The 21,958-nt window shown below is 36.7% G+C and overlaps 2 protein-coding genes across 2 annotated transcripts in view; both read right to left on the minus strand.

Annotated features, from left to right (window-relative positions):
• LOC144663157 (uncharacterized) overlaps nucleotides 1–9,601 on the minus strand; it is a 35,737-nt gene extending 26,136 nt beyond the window's left edge. The window contains exons 1-2 of the mRNA XM_078524089.1: nucleotides 9,424–9,601; nucleotides 6,659–7,006 (exon numbers count right to left, since the gene is read on the minus strand). Of these exons, the coding sequence (XP_078380215.1) occupies nucleotides 6,659–7,006; nucleotides 9,424–9,493 (418 nt within the window). The 5' untranslated portion in view covers nucleotides 9,494–9,601. The remainder of the gene's footprint in view (nucleotides 1–6,658; nucleotides 7,007–9,423) is intronic.
• Nucleotides 1–21,958, minus strand: part of LOC144662785 (uncharacterized) — a 269,859-nt gene that overhangs the window by 42,300 nt on the left and 205,601 nt on the right. The window lies entirely within an intron of this gene.

The raw sequence follows: 21,958 nt of genomic DNA on the forward strand, positions 1-21,958 counted from the left end.
AGTGACGTCAAAGAGCTCAGCCTGAAGTTGAGCGGGAAAATTTTAATTACTTCAAACTTTTTGTTTCTTTGTAGTGGCTTTTGTTTGTCAAAATGCCTGTTTGTGCAGCTCCATTTTGCTTAAACAGAACTCCAAGAAATACAAAAAGAGGTATTTTCGTTTTCACCGTCTTTCAATATTTAAAGAACAATTGCTCAAAAGCGGACACAAATATTTGTGTGTTCCGGCGTTAAATCGGGGTCCGATCGAGTTCATTATCGAAGTGCAATTTTTTCAGATTGATCTATTATTACCTATCCTTCGAGACCCTCGATTTTCCTCGTCGTCCCGCTCGACAATCTGTCTCTGGGTCTCCGAGGATGATCATGATACCAATGTTGCAGTATTGCATACGGTACTTGCATGTTGCAATCAAGATTTGTGACAAACAGAACATAAACAACCAATAAGTCCATAAACGGCAATGTCACCAATGTCCTTCGCGGTGATAAACGTCCTCTTCCACTGTTCGCTTCAGTCGTGACGACATGAACGCGAACATTGCTGTTTCGTTTTGTTTACAGCATCCATCCTAGTTATTTTACGCCGGACGTTTCCTTGAACATTATAAATAACTACCAAAGTAGCAGACCGTACCAGTTTGTCGTAGCAGTGCTACTGAAAAGAACATATTTACTTGTTTGCTTGACCACAAATAATCGCCGGGACCTCGATCAAACGCTCCCAGGGTTTATTTAAAAGTTAGCAGTTTTGACCCGGCGTTTATACGAGGCCGGCGTTTAATCGGGGACCCGCGTTTAATCGAGAAAATACGACGAAGTGAACAACAACAACAGAGAGTTTCTCTGGTTGATTAAAAATCCTCCCTTAAATAAAATAAAAAAGTGAAATAGCATAATTGTAACATTGGTTGGTATTGTGTCTGCCTTTTTCTTTTTTGGGGGGATTATTTTCACTCAGTAGACTGTATCTGTAATCTTCTTCGAAGCAGTCTTCCGTATAGTTTTCGGAACACACAAATATTTATGTCCGCTTTGGCAGGAATTTTTCGTTTCTGCCCATTCTTATAATCCATTCGTGAGCCTTTTTTCTTTTAGATATTGAAAGACGGTGAAAGGTTTTTTGTATCTCTTGGAGCTCTGTTTGAGAAACATGGATCTGCACAAACAGGCATTTAAACAGGATTAGATTTTTGTTTAGTGTTTCGTGGTATTTCTTTCTTTTTTTGGTGGCACCACATCTGGGGACAACTTTTTTTGGCTGGGGCTCTGGTGCAGGTGTTGAGCCGTAATTACATTTGCAATGGGTTTAAAATGTGTTTCCCTTAATATCAGAGGCATAAATAAGTCGATCAAACGCAGAAATTTATTTAGGTGGCTTCATAATGGCAAATATGACTTAATTTTTCTGCAGGAAACCTACAGTGACAAAACAATCGAAAACGATTGGCGTGCAGAATGGGGTGGTGACATTTGCTTTTCCCATGGCTCTAAACATAGCAGAGGCGTGATGATTCTTTTTCGACCTACCTTAAAAGCAGAGAATATTTGCATTACTAATGATAAGAACGGAAGAATGCTTATTGTTCGCTTCACACTCCAAGACGAAGAATTTTGTTTAGCCAATGTTTACGCTCCCAATGACCAAAATCAACAATTAAATTTTTTTAACGAATTAACGAGCAAGCTACGTCCTCATGTGAATGAAAATCTTATAATGGGAGGCGATTTTAATTGTCCACTCCAAAATATTGATAAAATAGGTGGAAAAGATATCAGCGGTAAGAAAAAAGTTATCCACAGCATAAAGGAAATGAGCGGCAACTTAAATCTCGATGATATATGGAGATTTCATCATCCAAATGATAAGCGCTTTACCTGGCAGAATAGTTCAGGAAAAATAAGATGTCGATTAGACTATTGGCTTATTTCAAAACATTTAGTTCCACGTACTAGTATGACGGATGTGCTATCATATTACGACTCAGACCATTCCCCAATTTATGCTGAAATCGCGTATAAAAATAAGCAAAAAAAAGCTGGCCCTGGGTTTTGGAAATTTAACAACTCTCTTCTTGACAATGAAGAATTTATAACAAATCTAAAATTCTTTTTACTTCATGCCAAGAAAAAGCATAGTGGAACAAGTGACAAAAGACTCTATTGGGAGATGATTAAAATGGAGATTAGAGACTTTTGTATCCGTTTCTCTAAACGTCTTGCTAAAGGAAAAAAATCAAAAGAAATAAATTTACTCTGCAAGTTAAAACAATTAAATATGCGTTTGGATCAAAATCCGCTGGCAGCTAATTTAGCAACAGACATTGAACGTGTCAAGCTTGAACTTCAAAGAATCGCTGAACATAAAACAAAAGGCGCGATTATAAGAAGCAGAGCACGGTGGTACGAATATGGTGAAAGAAACACGAAATATTTCATGAATCTAGAGAAGCGCTCGCATGAAAGGAAGCATATTGTTAAATTGAAAACCGATCAAAACGAGTATGTTGAGGAACCGAACAGGATCTTGTGTGAGATGGAAACTTTTTATAAAGCTTTATATGCCTCACAAATAACAGATAACACATTTGATGCTTCAGCCCCGTCATTCTTAAATCTTGACAATGTACAGAGACTTGATAGCGTGCAGCAAAAATCCTGCGAGGGCCTTATCACTGAAGAAGAATGTTTAGCCGCTCTTAAAACGTTTGAGAAAAACAAAACCCCAGGTTCAGATGGACTGACTACAGAATTTTACTTATGCTTCTGGGATTCCGTGGTAACTCCTTTAATAGACTGTTTAAATGAAGCCTATCATAGAGGTGAAATGTCGATCTCGCAAAGGAGAGGTGTGATTTCTCTGTTACCTAAAAAGAATAAAGACACCCTCCTTCTCAAAAATTGGCGGCCAATCACGTTGTTGAATATTGACTACAAAATAGCAACGAAATGTATTGCAAAACGATTAGAAAAAGTCTTACCAACGTTGATAAATAATGATCAAACAGGGTACGTTAAAAACCGCTTTATAGGAGAAAATATTCGGCTAATATCTGATGTAATTGAGTTTTATGAGAAAAGACAACTACCTGGCATGTTACTTTTCATAGATTTTGAAAAAGCATTTGATTCCCTAGAGTGGAAGTACCTGTTTAAAGTCCTTGAATTAATGAACTTTGGGCCAATTTTCCAAAAATGGATCCACACCTTCTATTCCAATATCACCAGCTGTGTGATAAATAACGGATTTGCGTCCGATTTCTTCCAGCTTCAAAGAGGAATCCGACAAGGATGCCCCTTATCGGGGCTCTTATTTGTCCTGGCAATTGAGGTACTTGGCCAAGCGATTAGGAATAATGAAAATATCAGTGGTTTGAAAATAAACGACACCGAATTAAAATTAAGTATGTACGCGGATGATATCACAGCCTTTATAAAAGATGATCGCTCAGCTAATCACTTGTTTAATCTTTTAAATGATTTTGGAGGCTGTTCAGGTTTAAAAATAAATACTTCTAAAACGGAGGGTATGTGGCTGGGCAGTCTTAAATGCAACTTGGGTCAACGTTCTAAATTTAATATTTCGTGGCCTGAAAAATATGTAATCGCGCTAAGTGTGGCCTTCGCATATGATCAGTCTGTTAGTTACAAAATTAATTTCGAGGAAAAACTTGTTGCGCTAAAGAAAATTTTAAACCAATGGACGACTAGAGGCTTAACTTTAATGGGAAGAATTTGTATCATCAAAACCCTCGCTATCTCCAAGCTTGTTTATAACACCTCCGTTCTCACAACACCACCAAATTTTTCTAGTGAAGTTAATGATATTTCTTTCAAGTTCATATGGAACTTTTAGCCCGATAAGGTCAAACGTAACACGCTTATTGGTCCTATAGAGAAAGGGGGCCTTAACATGGTAGACTTCAACATGATGAACAAATCTTTAAAGGGAGCATGGGTTAAACGTTTATATGAAGCTGGTGATAACAAATGGTGCTCCCTCTTCTCATCTGCTACATCCCAATATGGTGGTTCGTTTCTTTTGGAATGTAATTTTAATGTATCTGACCTTAATTTCGTCTCGTATGTACCGTCCTTTTACAAGGAAGTATTGAATGTCTGGCAGGAGCTACATTCTAAAGACCCTTCTTCTGCTAAGGAATATGAAAACGAAATTATTTGGAATAACCGCTATATTAAAATAGATGGTAAATCAGTCTTCTATCCATCTTGGCATAGAAAAGGAGTTATTAAAATCGGTCATCTGGTAAATGAGAACAGAACGTTTTTATCCTGGTCTGAGTTTCAACATAGATATGGTATGACGGTAAACTTCTTAACGTATTATGGCCTTCTCACCGCGATCCCTGAAGAATGGAAAAAATCAATTTTAAATTCCGAACGAATGCTTACCGATGTTGACAGTAATGAGCTTCCTCTTGCGAATGTCACCGCCAAATCTGCTCGCGAACTGCTTGTTATGAAAGTGTTTAAAGCCCCAAACATAGAAACTAAGCTTATAGAAAAACGTCTTCCTGCTAAAGCCATTTATGAATTGCCACTCAAAGTTACAATAGAAAATAAACTCAGATGTTTCCAATACAAGGTCATACATAACATTCTACCCACTAATAACAGACTTTACAAAATGAAATTGAAAAGTTCTCCCAGTTGTGATCGTTGTAGCTCTTCATACGAAACTTTACCTCATTTGCTGTATGAGTGTCCGACGGTACAATTATTCTGGAAAAAAGTTATTGCATGGTGGAATGAAAAACGTTCAGAAAATATCACCTTAATTGACACAGATATTTTTTACGGTTATAAACCAGATTTAAGTAATTTTTATGCCCTGAATCATTTCCTCATCATTCCGAATCTAGATATCTTCCTTCTCTTACTCAATCAAAAGATTCTCTATGAACGCACAATCGCTGTTAAAAATAATAGTTTGACGAAATTCAAAGCAAAATGGACAACACTTTGTGCCTGAGTTCCCCCAAGTTACCCCGCTCCCTGCCCCTGCCGCAATCTATTTATTTATTTATTTATTTATTTATTTTTCGTTTCATAGTAAAATAAAATACATACAGTTAGTATTAGAGTTAGTAGTAAAAAATTGAACTTTGTAAATAGATTGTAACTTTAAAATGTAATAGTAATATAATGTAATATTTTTTGTAAGAGCGCTATTTGTTATAGTAGGTATTGTAAGGCGTGTTATTGCGATATTATTATTTAAAAAGAAAATGTATATTAAATAATGTAATAAATAATGTCTTGTAATTAGCATCGTAGGTAGTGTATGTATTTGTTAAGTAAGTAGTGTTCTTTGTGTGTCAATAAATAAATTAAGACTGTTTTTCTTAAAAAAAAAAAAAAAAAACAACAGGCATTTTGAGAAACAAAACAAAACAAGGAGTTTTGAGTATTCAAACTTCAGGCTGAGCTCTTTGACGTCACGCATACATTACTAGCTCCAAGATGGCGGCGTTCAGTTGTCGAATTTTGGGCTAATTAGAGAAAGATTTCGTAGGGTTTTAGCGCTCGTTGGAAGCTGAAATTTTGGTGAGTAACATATTTTTGTATAAACTTTTTATTGGCGTAAAGAAAATAAATGGACATTCTGGAGTGAACTTCTCCTTTAAGAACGAAGTGAAAGGCAGGAGACTCGGCCTGTTTATCGTCCACAGGTGAGCTCGCATCAGTCTTGCATCACAAAGTAACGCAATAAATCGCAATGAAAGTACAATGTCCATGTAGCGAAGTAAATTTCCCATCATATTCACTCGTCTCGGTAATTGTACAATGTTTTTAGGTAGATAAATTTCCGATATTATTCAGTTGATTTCCTATCTTCCGATGCGTGCGACTTTTTCGGCGGCTACGGCAGTTTTGGGACTCACGACAGCAGATTGCATTCTGCGCTCTCATTGGTCAATCCAAATCACCAGTCACGCGCAACAGCAGACTGTCTAACGTACCACAAAAATGGTCAATCCATTTAATATATGTTGTGGTTCAAAATTTTTGTTAGCATTCTTTGCATGATCTCTTAAATATTTCCGAAGGCATTAGGGAAAAAGTTGGAATTTTTTTCTGATGGGGTTAATTCAAATTGAGTTATTTCTGAAGGGGGGTATCATGTCAGCACTTCTGGGTTTTCTATCTCTAGAGGGGGAATTTTGACTTATTACTTTGTCAATTGGGAGGGGGCGACTGAATATAAAATGGAATGGCTCACTGAAATTCGGAAAATTAAGAAATAAGGAATAATAATAGGAAAATTGAAAAATGAAGAAAGTTGAAAACACTGTATCTGTGATAATATAACAGCAATAAAAAGAAAGCTCGTTCACTAATCCATACTTAATTTGGCAAAGCAGGTTAGAAAGGCAACAAAGCTCAAGCTTATAAACTTGTGTTTATAACTTATTTTGAGTTTATAAACTTGTGCTATTACTTGAATAATAGTAATAACTGTCATTATCATGATCATGATTATCATCGTCATCATCATCATCATTACCATCAAACATCTTTACTGTTCAAACTTTTTGCAGGCATATAGGCATAGTTAAATGGTTGGCAAAGTAAACACATTTTTCAAAAGCCCTGCAGCAAAGGAAACACAAACAACGTTGAACTAATGTACTTACCAACCACCTCAACTGTTACTTCATCTTTCAGTTGCTCCTGAACGATTTCGTTGAGAATTCTGATGGTGTATACGTATTTCTCATTTCTCTTCACCTTTTTTAACAACAGCTTTGCAGGAAGAAAGGCAGTGTAGTCGTTCTTGTAAGAATCTTTGGCATAATTAAACGCGTTATCTTGGTTTCGCGCTGCAATTTGCTCTTGCCTTGTATCCCCTATCTTCAGCCTCCTAAAGCTTAAGGTGACAAAGTATTGACTTGCAGAGGCAGTAAAACCCCATGTGAGGTTTTTGCTTGCTCCTTCCAACACACGTACTGTGCGTGGAGGCTTCTTTGTGAAACTGAATGACTCTGAAACAACACAAGAAAATAAAAAACAAACATAAGAAACTCATAAGTGAAACTCGTAAGTGAAATAGGTTTCCCTTTCCAGAAAAATCAAAAACTCATGCAAACACAAAATCAACCTTGTCCCAGGGTCTTCTCGGCGACGAGTTTTCGAAAGCGGAGTAGACACTGCTTCAATGTTGCTTTCGTCTTTTTTAAGTTATTTCCAGGGCAATGAGGCATTAAAACGGATACGTTTGCAGCCATCCATATAAAAAGTTGTTTTAAATAGGAATATTAAAATAGAATTTACAGGAAATAAATCTATTTTAGATACACACAATGCAGGCTATTTGTTACTTAAATGTTTGCCTAAGTATTGCTTTCGTATTTATTACTTATGTCTGCGGCAATTAATCATAAAAAGGATATTTCTCTGTGCTTTAAATACAGTATAAGGAAAGGAAAAAGTCACTATTCAATTATATATAGTGATTACTTCATGGTTAGTGAGCGTCTACGATTTTAAGTTAAAAGTTGTAAAGGATGACAGAAAAAACGAGCAAGAGCCGAGAGTGAGTTTATTATCACCTCGTTTCCTAGCAGCGGGGAAAAGGTGTTAGTAAATATATTCAAAAGGACGCTATTTTTTTTTTTCAACCCGTTAACCGCCAATTTTTGATGGTGCGACCATTCAAAATCAGTTATTTTTGATCGAAATAAGTATTTCGTTTTTTTGTCAATTTTTTTATGCTTGCTCAATCTTGCTTGCAGACTTGATATTTGTTAGCCTGAATTTCAGACATCCCTCTCTGGTCGCCTACTCCCGAGAAGGGACGTCTGAAAAAATCTGGCCCTAATGCGGTGTTGCAGCTCAATTATTTGCCTCAGCCTTCGGCTACGGCAAATAATTGATCTGCTCGCCACTGACAAATCACGATATTTTGCTCATCCTCGTCCAATAACTGTTAATTCTTAAAATGTAACAAAGAAATTGAAATTGCAAAGAGCACGTTTTCAACACTACAAATAATAATTTGGTTTAATTGTATGCGCTTATTACTGTGGAAAAAATAAACATGAGCTCGTTGATTCTTGTACTGCTCTTTCACAGGCTTACCACCATAAGTTTATGAGGTCACAGCATGCCCATATGAATATTCATATTTATTCACTAATTGATATTGTAAATATTTAATTTAAGCTTTCTAAAATCGGCTTTTACGACTTGTATTTTTAATAAAATGAAGTAGACATATTTTGCAATGTTTAGGTTTGTTTTTATGCCGTTTTCTTGGCGCGCGTTAAATATTTCCAATGGCAATTAGTAAATAAATTGGAATATTTATATGGGCATTTTGTGACCTGTGCGAACCGCCAAAATTTATTTTTGTGTCGCAGAAAACCTAAAAATAATTGTCCATTTTTATTAAAAGTTGCTATATTGGAGCACTGAAACTGTTAACGAGCATCTTTGGCTGCGGATGGCGGATTTCAATTTCAAATAAGAAAGGCTAACGTTTTAAAGTTGTTCCGCGCGACTTACAAAAAATCGATATTTCTAGCGGTGGCTTGATTTATATCCGCATTTTAAGGTTATAACTTCCTTTAGATGTTCAAAGATAATGTGATAATGTTTTTTATGGGTTAAGATGCCTACCACTAGTTTTAGAACAGTTTAGACCAAAAAAATGGGAAATCCTTGTGATATAGTCCCTTTAAAATAAATCAGATGAAGCGAAACCAAAACGCAACAGTCATTGACGTGTTGATCACGTTAGTTGCCTGTCAAATATACCACCAAGCTGGTAGCAGAGTACTTCCTTTTAATTTTTTTAGGTGGTGGCGAACCAAAAGTGAAATAAGCGGAAATGCGGCTCAAACGCTCGCTGACTATTCTATGTATAAAGATTTATACAAATCATTATACAGTTATCATTATCGATTAGTCACATGTGGTGTCGCCTTTGGAAAATTAACTTGCTAAATCTGGATATATATCATGTATGGCTCAGGTTATTTGCTGTGACTGTAAGGAGTCTTTTAAAATGTGGCACAGTCATGTCATTCATGTTTTCATAATTTCGTGGACTTCCTGTTGGGTGATCACGTTCTAAGTAGTTGCATTGAAAGAAGTCAAACGTAAATTTCTTTCAAATAAGTCTCAAAAGTCTTAGTACGTTATAACCACTGATCCAACTGATTTGTTGTGAACACAGTGTAAATTAACCCAACTTTGCCAAACGCGCCTCACTGAGCTGCGTTGATCTCTATTGTTGCAAACGCCTATAATGTTGTCTGTAAATACTTTGCAATTATTTCAAAGGTCTTCGTCATGATCTTGATCTTTCACAACGCTACTATTATTATTAGTTAAAAATGTAAATGTATTTCCCACTACACGACCTGTAAAAATGAAATGAACTAAATCCTAAACGTACCTGAATGCGGAAGTATGAACACGATTAATACATGTAAAAAGTAACCTAAGGAAAGGACGTTTCCACCCATTATCAGTATGAGACAAAATCTTTGGCTTGCCCAGGTGTTGTTATCATGCCCACTCGAGGAAGCCACCGCTTTTATAATGTAGCTAACAAACCGTTACTCAGCCAATACATTCTTTATTTGAATAGAGTCACACTTCAGTACTCAAGTCGTTCAAGTCACGCATGAGCAACTGAAACGAGAAAAAGCATTAAAAAAAGAAAAGGAAAGAACTTGCATGAAAAATGCGCCGGATGACGAGGAGACATCTTGAAGACACCACAGGTGCGTCTTACAATTTTAGTTATTAGACACGACTGGGAACAAGTCAGCCTGAGCGACGAGTGCTCAGGAATATCACGTTTTGTCTGTTTGCCGAGGGCAAATTTATATTAGTTTTGCACACTACATCAATATAGGATTAAATATATTGAACAGATAAGCAATATTTTAAACGCCTACAGAATTACTCATAGCATGATCTCTTCCTTAAAGATTGCAGTTTTCCTAGAGGGAATAGTTTTTTAAAAAAGCAGTTCGAGGAATACCATCCGCTTCGTGGAACCACGGATGGATGTCCACGGATAAAGATCCATAGAGATTTTGTTACTGCCTAATGCAGGCTACTGTTTATGTAGATGTTGCTCTAATATTGCTTTCATCTATTTTTAGTAGGGTCTATGGCAATAAGGCATGAAAACGGAAACGTTTTCATTCATTCATAAAACTTTGTTTTAAATAGAAATAGTACAATAGAAAATATTTCTATTTTGGATACATGTCTTCATGATCAGAGACATTTGTCATGTCTCAGATAGAAAGGAGACACTTTTTTAAAAAAATGTAAATGTTTTTTTTTTTACTGTTTTTAAGTGGTCTTGCTCTTAGCTTCGAGATAGTTTGTTTGCATAACGAACGTGGTTAATAAAGAATCCCAACTGGCAGGAGGCAGACCAGTTGGCTATATGTAACGAAGTGTGCCCGAGGATTTGAAATTGTGACTACTGTGGCAGGGTAAAGGATTTGAACCCAGGACCTCCGGGCTACAACAAAAGCGCCATAAACTACTTAGCTCCTCTGCTTCCAGGCGGCACTTTTGTTTGTCGTTTCCATGTTTTAGGTACTTATTGGTATTTCGTTATGTTCACCTCAACAACAAACAACAGCAACAATCTTTATTTGCACTCTTTTTGCCTTTACAAAGTTATTTGCATTCCAAGATATTTTTATAAGTGGTGAAATCAGAGTACTGGCTGCCTGGAAAAACCTTAATGATAACCTCTTCTACAACATTTAATCAACACAGGCTCAGTGAACATTGATGAATTTTTACCTCGACTCTGTCTTGTTCACTTCGCCTTCGGCAAAAAATTGTTAAATAAAAAGAGAACTAGACTATATAAACTCTTTACGCGATTTCTCAGTTCTTAACCTTTATCATAGGCAGGAGCGTAAAAAGCAAAGCGTGAAGCTTAGTCGGCTTGTAGTTTCGATTTCGTCGACATTTTCCTTCTTAAGAAACGAGAACAAAAAAGCAATGCTTTTCAGTGCTATGGTATTGAGAACTGTCTTCTGGTCCTCTACTGTACTCAAAACGCCAGCCATTTTTTCACTCGCATCTTGAAGCAGATCCAAACTTCGCACCATTCAGATCGCGTGAAAGAATTTGATTGGCCCTCTGTGAGTGCCTTTGTTTATTAACCAATCAGAATGCTCTGTTTGTTTCCCTTTTTTTGCACCGATTTTCTTTTTTTCTGCACTGTATTTCCTCATTTCTGCATCGAATTTACTACAAACTGCATTTCTCTAAGCCAATCAGATTTGAGAAATTATTTCATGTATATTATTAGGACATTAAAAAACGAAATTAAGTGCCTCGACACTAAACCTTCTTCTTATTTGATATTTAATATATCTGACTGGATTTTGAAAAATATGCCCGCAGACTTTTCGGTCCAGTGCGGCGGCAGGCCGCATTGGACCTCCAACGCTGGTCAAAACTTGAGCGGGCTACGCGTCAAGACATATGCCCAGACCTGGTCCAGGGGCAGAGCTTTTAGCTGGTGGCTGGCTGGGGGCTGGCTTTGAAAAGCAAGGGGGGGAGGGGTGGGGCTAGATTTGGTACACTGAGTGTTTTACTTTACACTTTCTTGCATGTTCTAGTGTTGAACCCTGTCTGTTGTGCAAATCCAGTCAGATATATATTTCAATAAAAAATACATTACGGGATATACTTCTTACTGCAACACTTTTTACAACAATAATACCACTAATATTAACGTTACCGCTTTGTGACCCTTCGGGCCGCTAGCTAGGAAGATACGCGTATAAAATATGTAATTCTGTGGTGTTTACCTTGTGGTTTCTCTCCATATCTTTCATCGTTTCCTTTAGTTCAGGAAACGTTGGTCGATTACTTGGGTTTTGTTCCCAACAATTTAGCATCATGTGATATCCAATCAAAGGAAAACAATGAACAACAACCATAGTAAATGCATTATAAATAGATAAATAGAATAGTTGATTTGATCGGTACTCAGTTGAAAAATAATCAGCTGCGAAACGTGTGCCGTCTGATGCAGAATTGGAAGCTTAAAGAGAGAATTTTGTTCAAGTAAGAAAGGAACATCGGTTAAAAGCGGTTTGGAATACGTTTTTTATATAAAATTGAGAATGCAGCAAAATAACAATACATATACATTTTGTTATTCACATGTGGTGGTTTCAGTTCTGAATCCCTCTTGAAGTTTCCTGGCGATTTGTCGAACGTTAATTCCTGGATTTGGAGCTCTACCTAGACGGGTTACCTATAGTAAAGATCTCGTACAGTAGTACACTATAGCTGTAGCTGCGACAAAATAAAAAAAAAAGTAATACTCGCATGGAACGAAAAAAAAAAACATATGCTTAAAGAAGAAATAGTTCATTGGGGGATGGGGATGGTGAAGAGGTTACAAAGAGAAATTTAAAGGCTTACAATTCTCCGTTTTCTTCCTTGACAATTCTAATTCTTTTCTGTGTTTTGCATACTATTACCCCTAGTTATCGATAAAAAAATTGTCATTTCTTAGAAGTAGGTAAATTTTTCAAAATATCACGGTTTGTTGTCAAAAACGTCCCATTCACCTTACGCGCGTTGTAGACCGTCAAGGGTAGTATCTATTCAAGGGGAAGTGTGTGGCCCATTGTGTAAGTCGAATAATTATTTGCAATAATTATTTCTGTGTTTTTTCAATTTAGAAGAGTTACAACTTATTTATATGACCTCTAAAACAATAAAAATGTTCTTCATCGGTCTTTCCTGTTGCCTTGTTCTGGTTTGATTGCTTTGAAGTTCCACCAACATCCATCCATTACTTTATTTTATTATTATTTTTTTTCATTGTGGCTTACCTGTAAACTAGCTGGTGCGTTCCCGCAGATCTTGTTTACCATATCTACGGGACGCACCGAAACCATAGCTAAGTGTAATGACCACATTTAACATTGTATTGTATTATTGTATTGTATCCCACCCCCTTGGTTAGCCTGCGCCTTTTTTGTGTGTAAAAAATCCAATGTAACGGAAACAGGAAAGCTGCCCCGCGTGTCCTTGGCCATGATGGGCAGTGAGAGGAGACAATTGCTGTTTATATTTCAGAACTCACACGTCACTTTATGTTTTGTATGTTCCATTTAACAAAGCTTTTAAAGTGGAAATTGCACTTGCAATAAGTTATTTTTTATACTCACTACAAAAGACGATTCATTTCTTATACGATATAAGAAAGAAAAGGCTGTCCATTAATAAGTGGTCATATACATGCATCTTATAGGCATGGACTCGGTATAATAAAGATACATGTAGCAGCAATTTATTGAAAGTAAAGCTTAAATATAATTGCTAGTTGTATACTTGCTTGAACAAAAAATAGGTCCGCGATGCGTACGTGTGGGGGCTTGATAATTCCAAATTTCATTCTTCCTTTTTGTGAATTCATTTAGTACATTTGCAGTTTAAGCAAGATCAAAAAAGGACGCTTTTTGACGTTTTGTTCTTTTGACAAAGTGTTCTTGTTGAGATTAGTACGTTACTTTTTGTGTTTCCCTACCAAAAATAACTACCTTATCTTTCCTCAACAAAAATAAATTCCAATTCTTGCCCTGTTCATCACTCTTTTTTCATTTTCGGGATTATTTTTTCTCAAGCGCTAAAGTCGGTTGTATTTGTCTCAGCAAAATCTTTGAAAAGTCGCAAAATCGAAACACTCGCAAAATACGCAGTTTCCCAAATGGCAAAATTTAAGAATCGAAATAAATAGTAGCCTTAAGGTATACATTTAATACCAAAATCATTGTGTATAAAAGGAGTGGTTAAATTGTTGGTAACAACTTGAAGTACTATTTCAAAAACGAGTGTGAGTGTTTCATCACGATTTCCAAACACGAGAAAACAGATGAAAGTTAATTATGTATTCCGGTGGCCATATCTCAATGGTGTATTAATACCAATAGTTAGCAAACAACATAACTTTTGTTGAGAAAAAACCTCTTGAAGTGAATTTTGAGGAGACATAAACGGGCCATCGTTAGATGTCATAAACACATATCCTGTTAACGACTAACTGTATTGTAATGTAAATGTATACAATTTGTCAAAAATTGAAACAATGCCTGGCACATCAGTTAAGAGCAAATAATCATTTGTTCGCACAGAATATCTTATAGAAGTGTACAGGTTATTTCCAAAACCCAAAATATTATTCAAAGTTTAAGAAGTCCATGATGATAAATAATAGCACTAAGTGACATTGCTACTGTACACGTTGCTTACTAGCATTTTCTCCAAAGAGAGATTCATTTCCTTGGCTGTAGTCAGCATATACTGTTGTTGTTGGGTCAATGATATTAAATATTGTAGGGCCTGGATTTTCCTCCACATCATTTGCTTGTCTTATAATCAATTGATTATAAATATTGCAGAATGTCATTTGTGTGAGCCAAAACTTCACTTCGTTCCACATTTTGTATTGTCCAACAACTTGTTTCAACGTTGTTAAGTAAAACACATTCAAATAAAACATCATTAACATCACGTTCCAAAATTGTTCTCTCATACGTACCAGCTTTGTTTTAACAAAGTTGTCATGACTGCCGATCCTGGACCGATATTGTTCAACTGACATCCCCATAGTCTTTTGAATCTCCAGCTACGGTTTTTAAAATATAGATGACTGAGCAAGTGAAATGTGACTCAGTATTATTTCCAGTGTCCTTTTCAGGCTGTATTAGTATTGCTTTTCAGTGGCTATTTCAGTATATAACGTGCTACCTCAGTGAGGATCAAGCCGAGTGAATATTGGCTTGTGTAAGCGTAAATACCCTTCTTGAATTGATGTGCAACCTGCACAGACTTCCAGACAAACGAAATGTTGGCTAGTATGACTTCGTTAGCTGTTGTAATGACGAGCAATTACAGGAACAGCTGAAATCAAAAACAACAATAACAAGCCTTCTTTATCTAACGCAATCACAGCAACATTTGCGAGGCATGAAAAGAAATTGATATGGTATAATACACCAGAACAAGCAAGACAAACAAAAACTTTCCTTGGAAACTCCAGCGAAAATGAACGTCGTCAAATTCTATCAAAACAGTCCAAAAAAGAAACCGCACGAAACGACACGCCAAAATCCAATATGGCCGATTTCTATTTGACACGACCTCATCCCCAGGTTCTCTCTCATTTTTTTCCCGTCTCCGGCCTCAGGCTCTTTCGCAGAAGACCACGTGACACAAGCAAACCCACACACAAATAAATCCCGCAGTCGATGCCATTGTGAGGGCTTTGCGCCCACAAAAATGGTTGTAGTGTCTACTTTACGAGGTCAGTAAATTTTTAATTTTATTTTAAAATATCAACTTTTAATTAATTATTGCTTAATTAACTAACCTATCGATTACTTACTTATACTTGCTTGGATAGAAAATGGTTGTAATGTCTACTTTACGAGGTCCGTAAAGTTTTAATTTTATTTTTAAAATATCAACTTTTAATTAATTATTACTTAATTAACTAATCGATCGATTAGTTTATTAAGTAATTGTAATCATTTTTAATTTAATAGATTAATTAAATTAAAATTCATGTTAAATGTTATTAATCGGGCGTGGCCGATTTATAGTTTACCCTTTGGTCGTCCTAGAGCGTAGTCTCCTGTCGGCCAAAAAGACGGGGATAGCTAGGGGTTGCTACAAAACCGCTACGGGTGACGCATACCGCAATGGTTTTCATTTTAGTTTTGACAGGAAATCGTTGCAGGCACACTTGGTCGACTTTTGGGTTAATGTGTGATCAGGTTGTGTTTTTTTGCTTCGGCGGAAGGACAGAGAAAAAAGCTTACGGGGCAAAGTACAGTATGGGGCCCAGTTCTCGGCCACTTTTGACGTAAACTTGTATTTCTTACCTCAGAAGAACCGCAGGAACTTGAAATTTCTCCCAGAGCTAGCTACATTATTCAGCTTTTTGGTGTAAAGCTATCGACCGGTCAAAAATTAATTTGCCCGAGCAATAATAAAATAAAAGCTACATTTGTGGGCCCAGTTCTCGGCCACTAAAAAGCTTGTGCGTAATTATCTGTAAAAAAATGCTCAATTAATTTTCACAGTCATAAAATCACTCTGTAAACCTATTTATGTTATATCGATCCCAAATTATTTTTATGAGGCTTTGTTTTACTTTAGAAAAGAAGGATTTTAACGCGCCTAGTTGCCTATGTGCAGGTTCTGGCAAAACCGCATTGTGTGACCCGTGCATTTAGATGGTTTATTTTGCAGTGAAAAGGTCTTGAAAGATTTAGGTGTTGTAGAAATAATAGACAAGACAAGAGTCAGCTCAAAACTTAGAGATAAGATTGAACTTTATTTTTAAAACATTTATTTCTTTCATTCTGGCAGCAGCAGATGAAATTATATTAAAAACCAAGCGCTAAGCTGTGATAGCGAGCAGGGTGGCCGAGAACTGGCAAATACGCAAACGTCGCAAGAAAACATTTCGAAGTAAATTAAGACCAAAAAATACAACGGTTCAACGAAAAGTTAACTAAAGCAGAAAGCTGAATTATTCTACGTTTCACATGCCAAAAATTAGCCCGTATGGTGGGGGCTTTTGGATAAAATCATAAAATACGAATTTAACTACATCCATGAATTTTAAGGAGCCGTAAACAAACAAATTTTTCGGGAATGCAAATTCACCTACCTCCGCGTAAACTCGACGTGTGAGCTTTCTATATCGAATTGAACGATCAAACTCAAGATACTTAAAGCACATGAATCAGTCTATCGTTTGAAGGAAATACCTTTTTCTTTTAATTCAACTGGAGTGTGAAAAAACGCGTTAAACACAAAGTGGCCGAGAACTGGACCCGGCCCCCATTGTGAAATTGCACTTACTTTGACAAGTTAAAGTTATTTTTGTAAATGAAAAAGGTAACGTCATTGATGTCACGCAGTGTTTTTTTTAGCCAACTAGATGGTTTGCTGGTTTCTGACTATGAATGGGGGTGTGATCTTGCGGTATATTTTTTGAGCCTGACTCCGCCGTAAAACTTTTTTTTTTATTTAGCAAGAACTGTGTCGATTTTCATTTCTGAACAATTGGTCGTCAAGTCGTTTGTCACAAAGAGTAGAATGTTTGTACAGCATGTTTTGGAATTATTTTAGATTTGGTTAGTAAGACGCTTCTGAAGACCTGAGCAAAACATTGGGAATGTACAGTATTAATAGGAACTTGAATGGAATTTTTCACAAGTTGGATAAAGGTATCAACTGAAAAAAATGGAATTCAAATGAGAACTTGGATTTTGTTGTAATTAAATTTTATCGCGGATTGGATGCATAATATCACGGCTTTGAAAGTCTTCAAATAATTAGAAAGGTTCCTTTCTTCCTTTTGATCTTATTGTTATTTTCATGTATTGATTATTCGAAAGTGGTTTTCGTTGATACGAAAAAAAAAAAACGGGTTTTCACTGAATTGCTTGAAGTATTTTTAGACGTGATAATATTGGCTTAATCAAATTACATTGTGCACGAAATATTTGTTATTCTTTTGTCTTGAAACTTTGAGGAAATTGAAATTTTTGTTTGACAGTAGTGTATGAAAGGCATTTTATAGAACTGAATAAAAAATAAGAAACATTGATAAAGGTTATTTCAAAGATTTATTTTGCCTGATTTTGAAGGGTTTCAGGAGTTTTAAAGAGTGCTGGTAAACGGCTGTATGTTGTTTGTGATTACGGATCTTATTTAGTTTCGAACGCTCTAATTTTTGAAAGGTTAAAACAGGTTAAAACCGGGCGGTTTCATGAGTTTTTTGGGTAGAAAGGTACGGTGGTGGTAAAAAAAAAATGTTTAGAAAGGAATGACTGTAGTAGCACGTAAGTCGGAGGTTTGCGTGAGTCACGGGGTATAGTATGCGTGAGCTGGATTTCCGGCGTCATAACGGCATGTTTTGTTTACTGAAAGATACACTCGACGTTTAGTTAGCTTAGTCGGCTTGGGAAACTATTTTAAAAATGAATGTTGTAATAGTTAATTAATAGTAATCTAGAATTAACCCACTCTCGATTGGAGTCTGTTCTGGATTCGCGCTACCTTTTCGCCGCGAAGGAATTTTGTAAAATTTCGCTAGTGGAGAGAGGTACTGTAAGAACAGTATCAATAACTCAAAAGGAGGAACTTCTTTGTAGCTCTGAATTAAGACGTATGATAAAATTTTAGAATAAGAAACTTTCGATATATGGTTTTCATATTGTTTTTGTCAATTTCCTTTTGTGGCAGATTTTTTGAGAATCAGCTTTTCTTTCGTGTGATGACAGACACAAGACAGAACGAGAGGTAGATGAGAAAGATGCCGAAGATGAATAGGCACCGAAAAACGACAAGAACCGTCAAGGACTTATCTTTAGAGGGCGGGGAGTTTTGGCATACTGTATTTTGAGGACTGGACTGGACTAGTAAAACGCGGACTAGTAAAACGCGGACTTGTAAAACGCGGACTAGTATAACGCGGACTTGTAAAACGTGGACTAGTAAAACGCGGACTCAGGTAAAACGCGGACTTGTAAAAGGCGGACTAGTAAAACGCGGACTAGTAAAACGCGGACTTGTAAAACGCGGACTAGTAAAACGCGGACTTGTAAAACGCGGACTTGTAAAACGAGGGCTTGTTAAGCACGGACTTGTAGAACGCGGACTTGTAAAACAAGCGCTTGTAAATCGGATAAAACTAAACGGTTTAGCGAGCGAAACAATTTGTGTTTGAAGCTCTTGTGTGTTTCTTCGACGGCATATTTCTAGCTTTTTTGAGCACTCTATGGTCTGTTTTAGCGTGGAGATGTTTTTGCAGTATAGCACATGTTCGTTCTGCAAACCCCTACTAAAACAACGGGATTGATGCTATGAGTTGTGTGCATATGTTTCTTTCTTTCCACTACTTGACGTCTGTTGAGTGCAGTCGTTTGTATTGCTCGCACGAGGTAGAACGGGGCCCGTCCAGAAATCAACAGTCAATGATAAATAAAGGTGACGGGCCTACACGACTCCTACGTTCGTGACATTAGAATATTTGCCGTTAAATGTTTAAATTCGGTCTTTCGAGCTTATTTGCTTCTGACTTCTTTCTGAGGGTACTGTTTTAATTTGGGGGCAGTATGTGGTAAATAAAGGTGACGGGCCTACACGACTCCTACGTTCGTGACATTAGAACATTTGCCGTTATATGTTCAAATTCGGTCTTTCGACCTTATTTGCTTCTGACTTCTTTCTGAGGTTACTGTTTTTTTGAGACATTATGTATTGAAGAGAGCCGTAAGATGATTGTGGCCAAGGAAGCGTCTAGAGGCGTTTTACAAGTCCGCGTTTTACTAGTCCGCGTTTTACTAGTCCGCGTTTTACTAGTCCGCGTTTTACTAGTCCAGTCCAGTCTACAAGTTAAAGACACATCAAGACCACCCCACTGTGAATTGCCATAGCACAGACAAAATTATAGTCAATATCTTATATGTTTTTAAGAGAATTACATAAGAACCAAGGCATGTCTTGTCTTGCCTTACATTGACATGCAATAATTTGGAAATACTAAGCTCGTAACAGTTTAAGACAGAATCCATCAGGAATTTGAGTAACATTAATTTTAGTTACGCAAAAATTGAGCACCACAATAATTTAAATCCTTGTGTTCTTTCATACCTTGTTAAAGGCTTGACATGTGATAACACCAACATAACACCAACAACAGTTCTTTATCAGTGGGGATTGAAGAAAAAAATGGAAACATCATCACACAGTTGACCCCCATGCAAAAACACTCCAGGATGTCACGGGACTGTTTGGTGTCCGTCTGCCAATTTCCAACTTCAAATTCCAATGTTAAATTCACATTAAATTTTCAATATTTCTTAGTTGTCTAAATTTTACTAATTCTTTTAAAAAAACTATCACCTGCCAAACATCCCCAAAAATCACTCAAAAAATTACAAAATACCGCAATACATAGATACATGGGATGAGTGAAGTTTCCTTGGATTCCTTGAAACACCAACAAGATATTTCCGTTTAAGGTGGCTGATAATGGGTTTCAGTATTTCCTAGTCCTTATACTTTGGTTCAGGACTAAAAGCCTTCATCAATTGCTATTACAGTAATGGTATGAAACAAATGTTCAATCATTCATCAACAAGTTGTGATCATTTTCTTGACAATAGTAGTTCCCCGGTAAACAGTTGTAGTACTGTCCCATCAAAGTGCAATGCCTGGAAAATACCGAAAAGCACACGACCTTCAGGTGAAACCGCACCTTACAGTATTACCAATACACTGCACTTTGCTAAGTCTTAAAACTTTACATTTTCTAGTCGTCTACTTCAATCGTTTATTTGTATTGTGTGAAATACATTTATAAATTGAAACCATCATGTCATCAAGTAATAATGCAATCTCGACAACGTTCTAGATATTATATTATGCACACTAATACAGCTCATGCAAGCCCTGTGACTTACACAAACACAGTCGGACTGAGTGCTACTTAAGTAACTGCTTCGTGGTTTCTGCTGTACTGAACCCTGCCTTTCAAGGCAAAGCGCCCGATTTTAAGCTTCTCAAGCTTCTCAATGTTCTTGTTAACTGTTTATAAAATGTTTGTCTGTCTTGCTGGCTGGCAAAAAATGTGAAAAAAAATCCTGGGAAAACCAGCCTTTCATAAGTGGCGCTGGCTGGGAAAAAGCTACCTCGAAACGGATCCTAGCTGGCAGTTTTATTTACATATCTACTGCTAGCTGGTTGTGAAGAGCGGATATTTTTCTCACTGTTGTTAATTATTAACTGTAAATCTGTAAGTAGATGTCTCTTAATCGCTTCGAGCAATGACAAGTCGATTTCGAAAGTTTTTCCGTTGGGTTCTTCTGTATACCGCAAATGATCTAAAAAACGCCCACTCTCAAACAATCTAATAAACTTATACTAAACTAATAATCTAATATATGATCTAATAAACGCCCACTCTCAAATAAACGCCTCGTATCTATTACGTTTGTATTAGACGCCCCTCTAGTAAACGCCCCCTCCAAGAACCACCTAAAAAAACCAAGGAAATGCTCCACAGAGTAAAATCACGCAATATCGTTAGTTTCTTGTTTGACTCGGACATCGAAGAGGCCAACAACACTAACATGGGTGACACCGATAACGATGAAAACACGATATCGAACTATGAACGACATCTCTATAGCTAGGCTTTGCATTAGCGCAGATTAGATGTGTAGTCTCCTACTCACCTACTGTGTCGCTACGCATCATATTTGCCTTATTGACGTTGTTACAGTTTAAGTGAAATATACGCCTCTCTCTAATAAACACCTCATGTCTTTTTCACTCCTCCCCTAGGAACCTTAAAATATATTGGCATAACTCAGCTGCCGTATATTGGCAAAACTTGCAATCCTATTGGCTACACAAGTGTCGTCTGTTTAACAATTATTGTCCTAACCCTTTTTAAGATTAGAAACTGAAAACTATAGAAGCGTGTAATCATGTGAATTCTGCGTTGAAATAAACTCATTATTACACACAATTATTACGTTGCGTAAGGCAAAACTTTTTCTAATTTTTATTGCAAAACACACAAAACGTTTCTTACAAAGCGAGATGTTCACAATTAATTACTTAGTATACAAGGCTTATTCTACTTACTTCCTCTTGGGCGGAAGTCAAATTGTCAGTACTTCTTTGATGGAAGAAATTCCATGGATTCACCTTGATTTTCTTCATCGAAATATTTCTTTAACCTAGTGGCTTTTAGGGATTTGCTAAAACCTTCAACATCTATCATTTAAGGCCTACGCTAGGATAGAACTTAATGATGACATTAAGCAAAACCTACAAACATCTCATTCTAGCCTGAAATCTACCACTGATTTTAAAACTGGGGGATTTTTGCTGGAGCC

Source organism: Oculina patagonica, chromosome 8 (genome assembly GCF_052425735.1).
Source record: "Oculina patagonica isolate OP01 chromosome 8, crgOcupat, whole genome shotgun sequence".
In the NCBI taxonomy this organism is placed as follows: Eukaryota; Metazoa; Cnidaria; class Anthozoa; order Scleractinia; family Oculinidae; genus Oculina; species Oculina patagonica.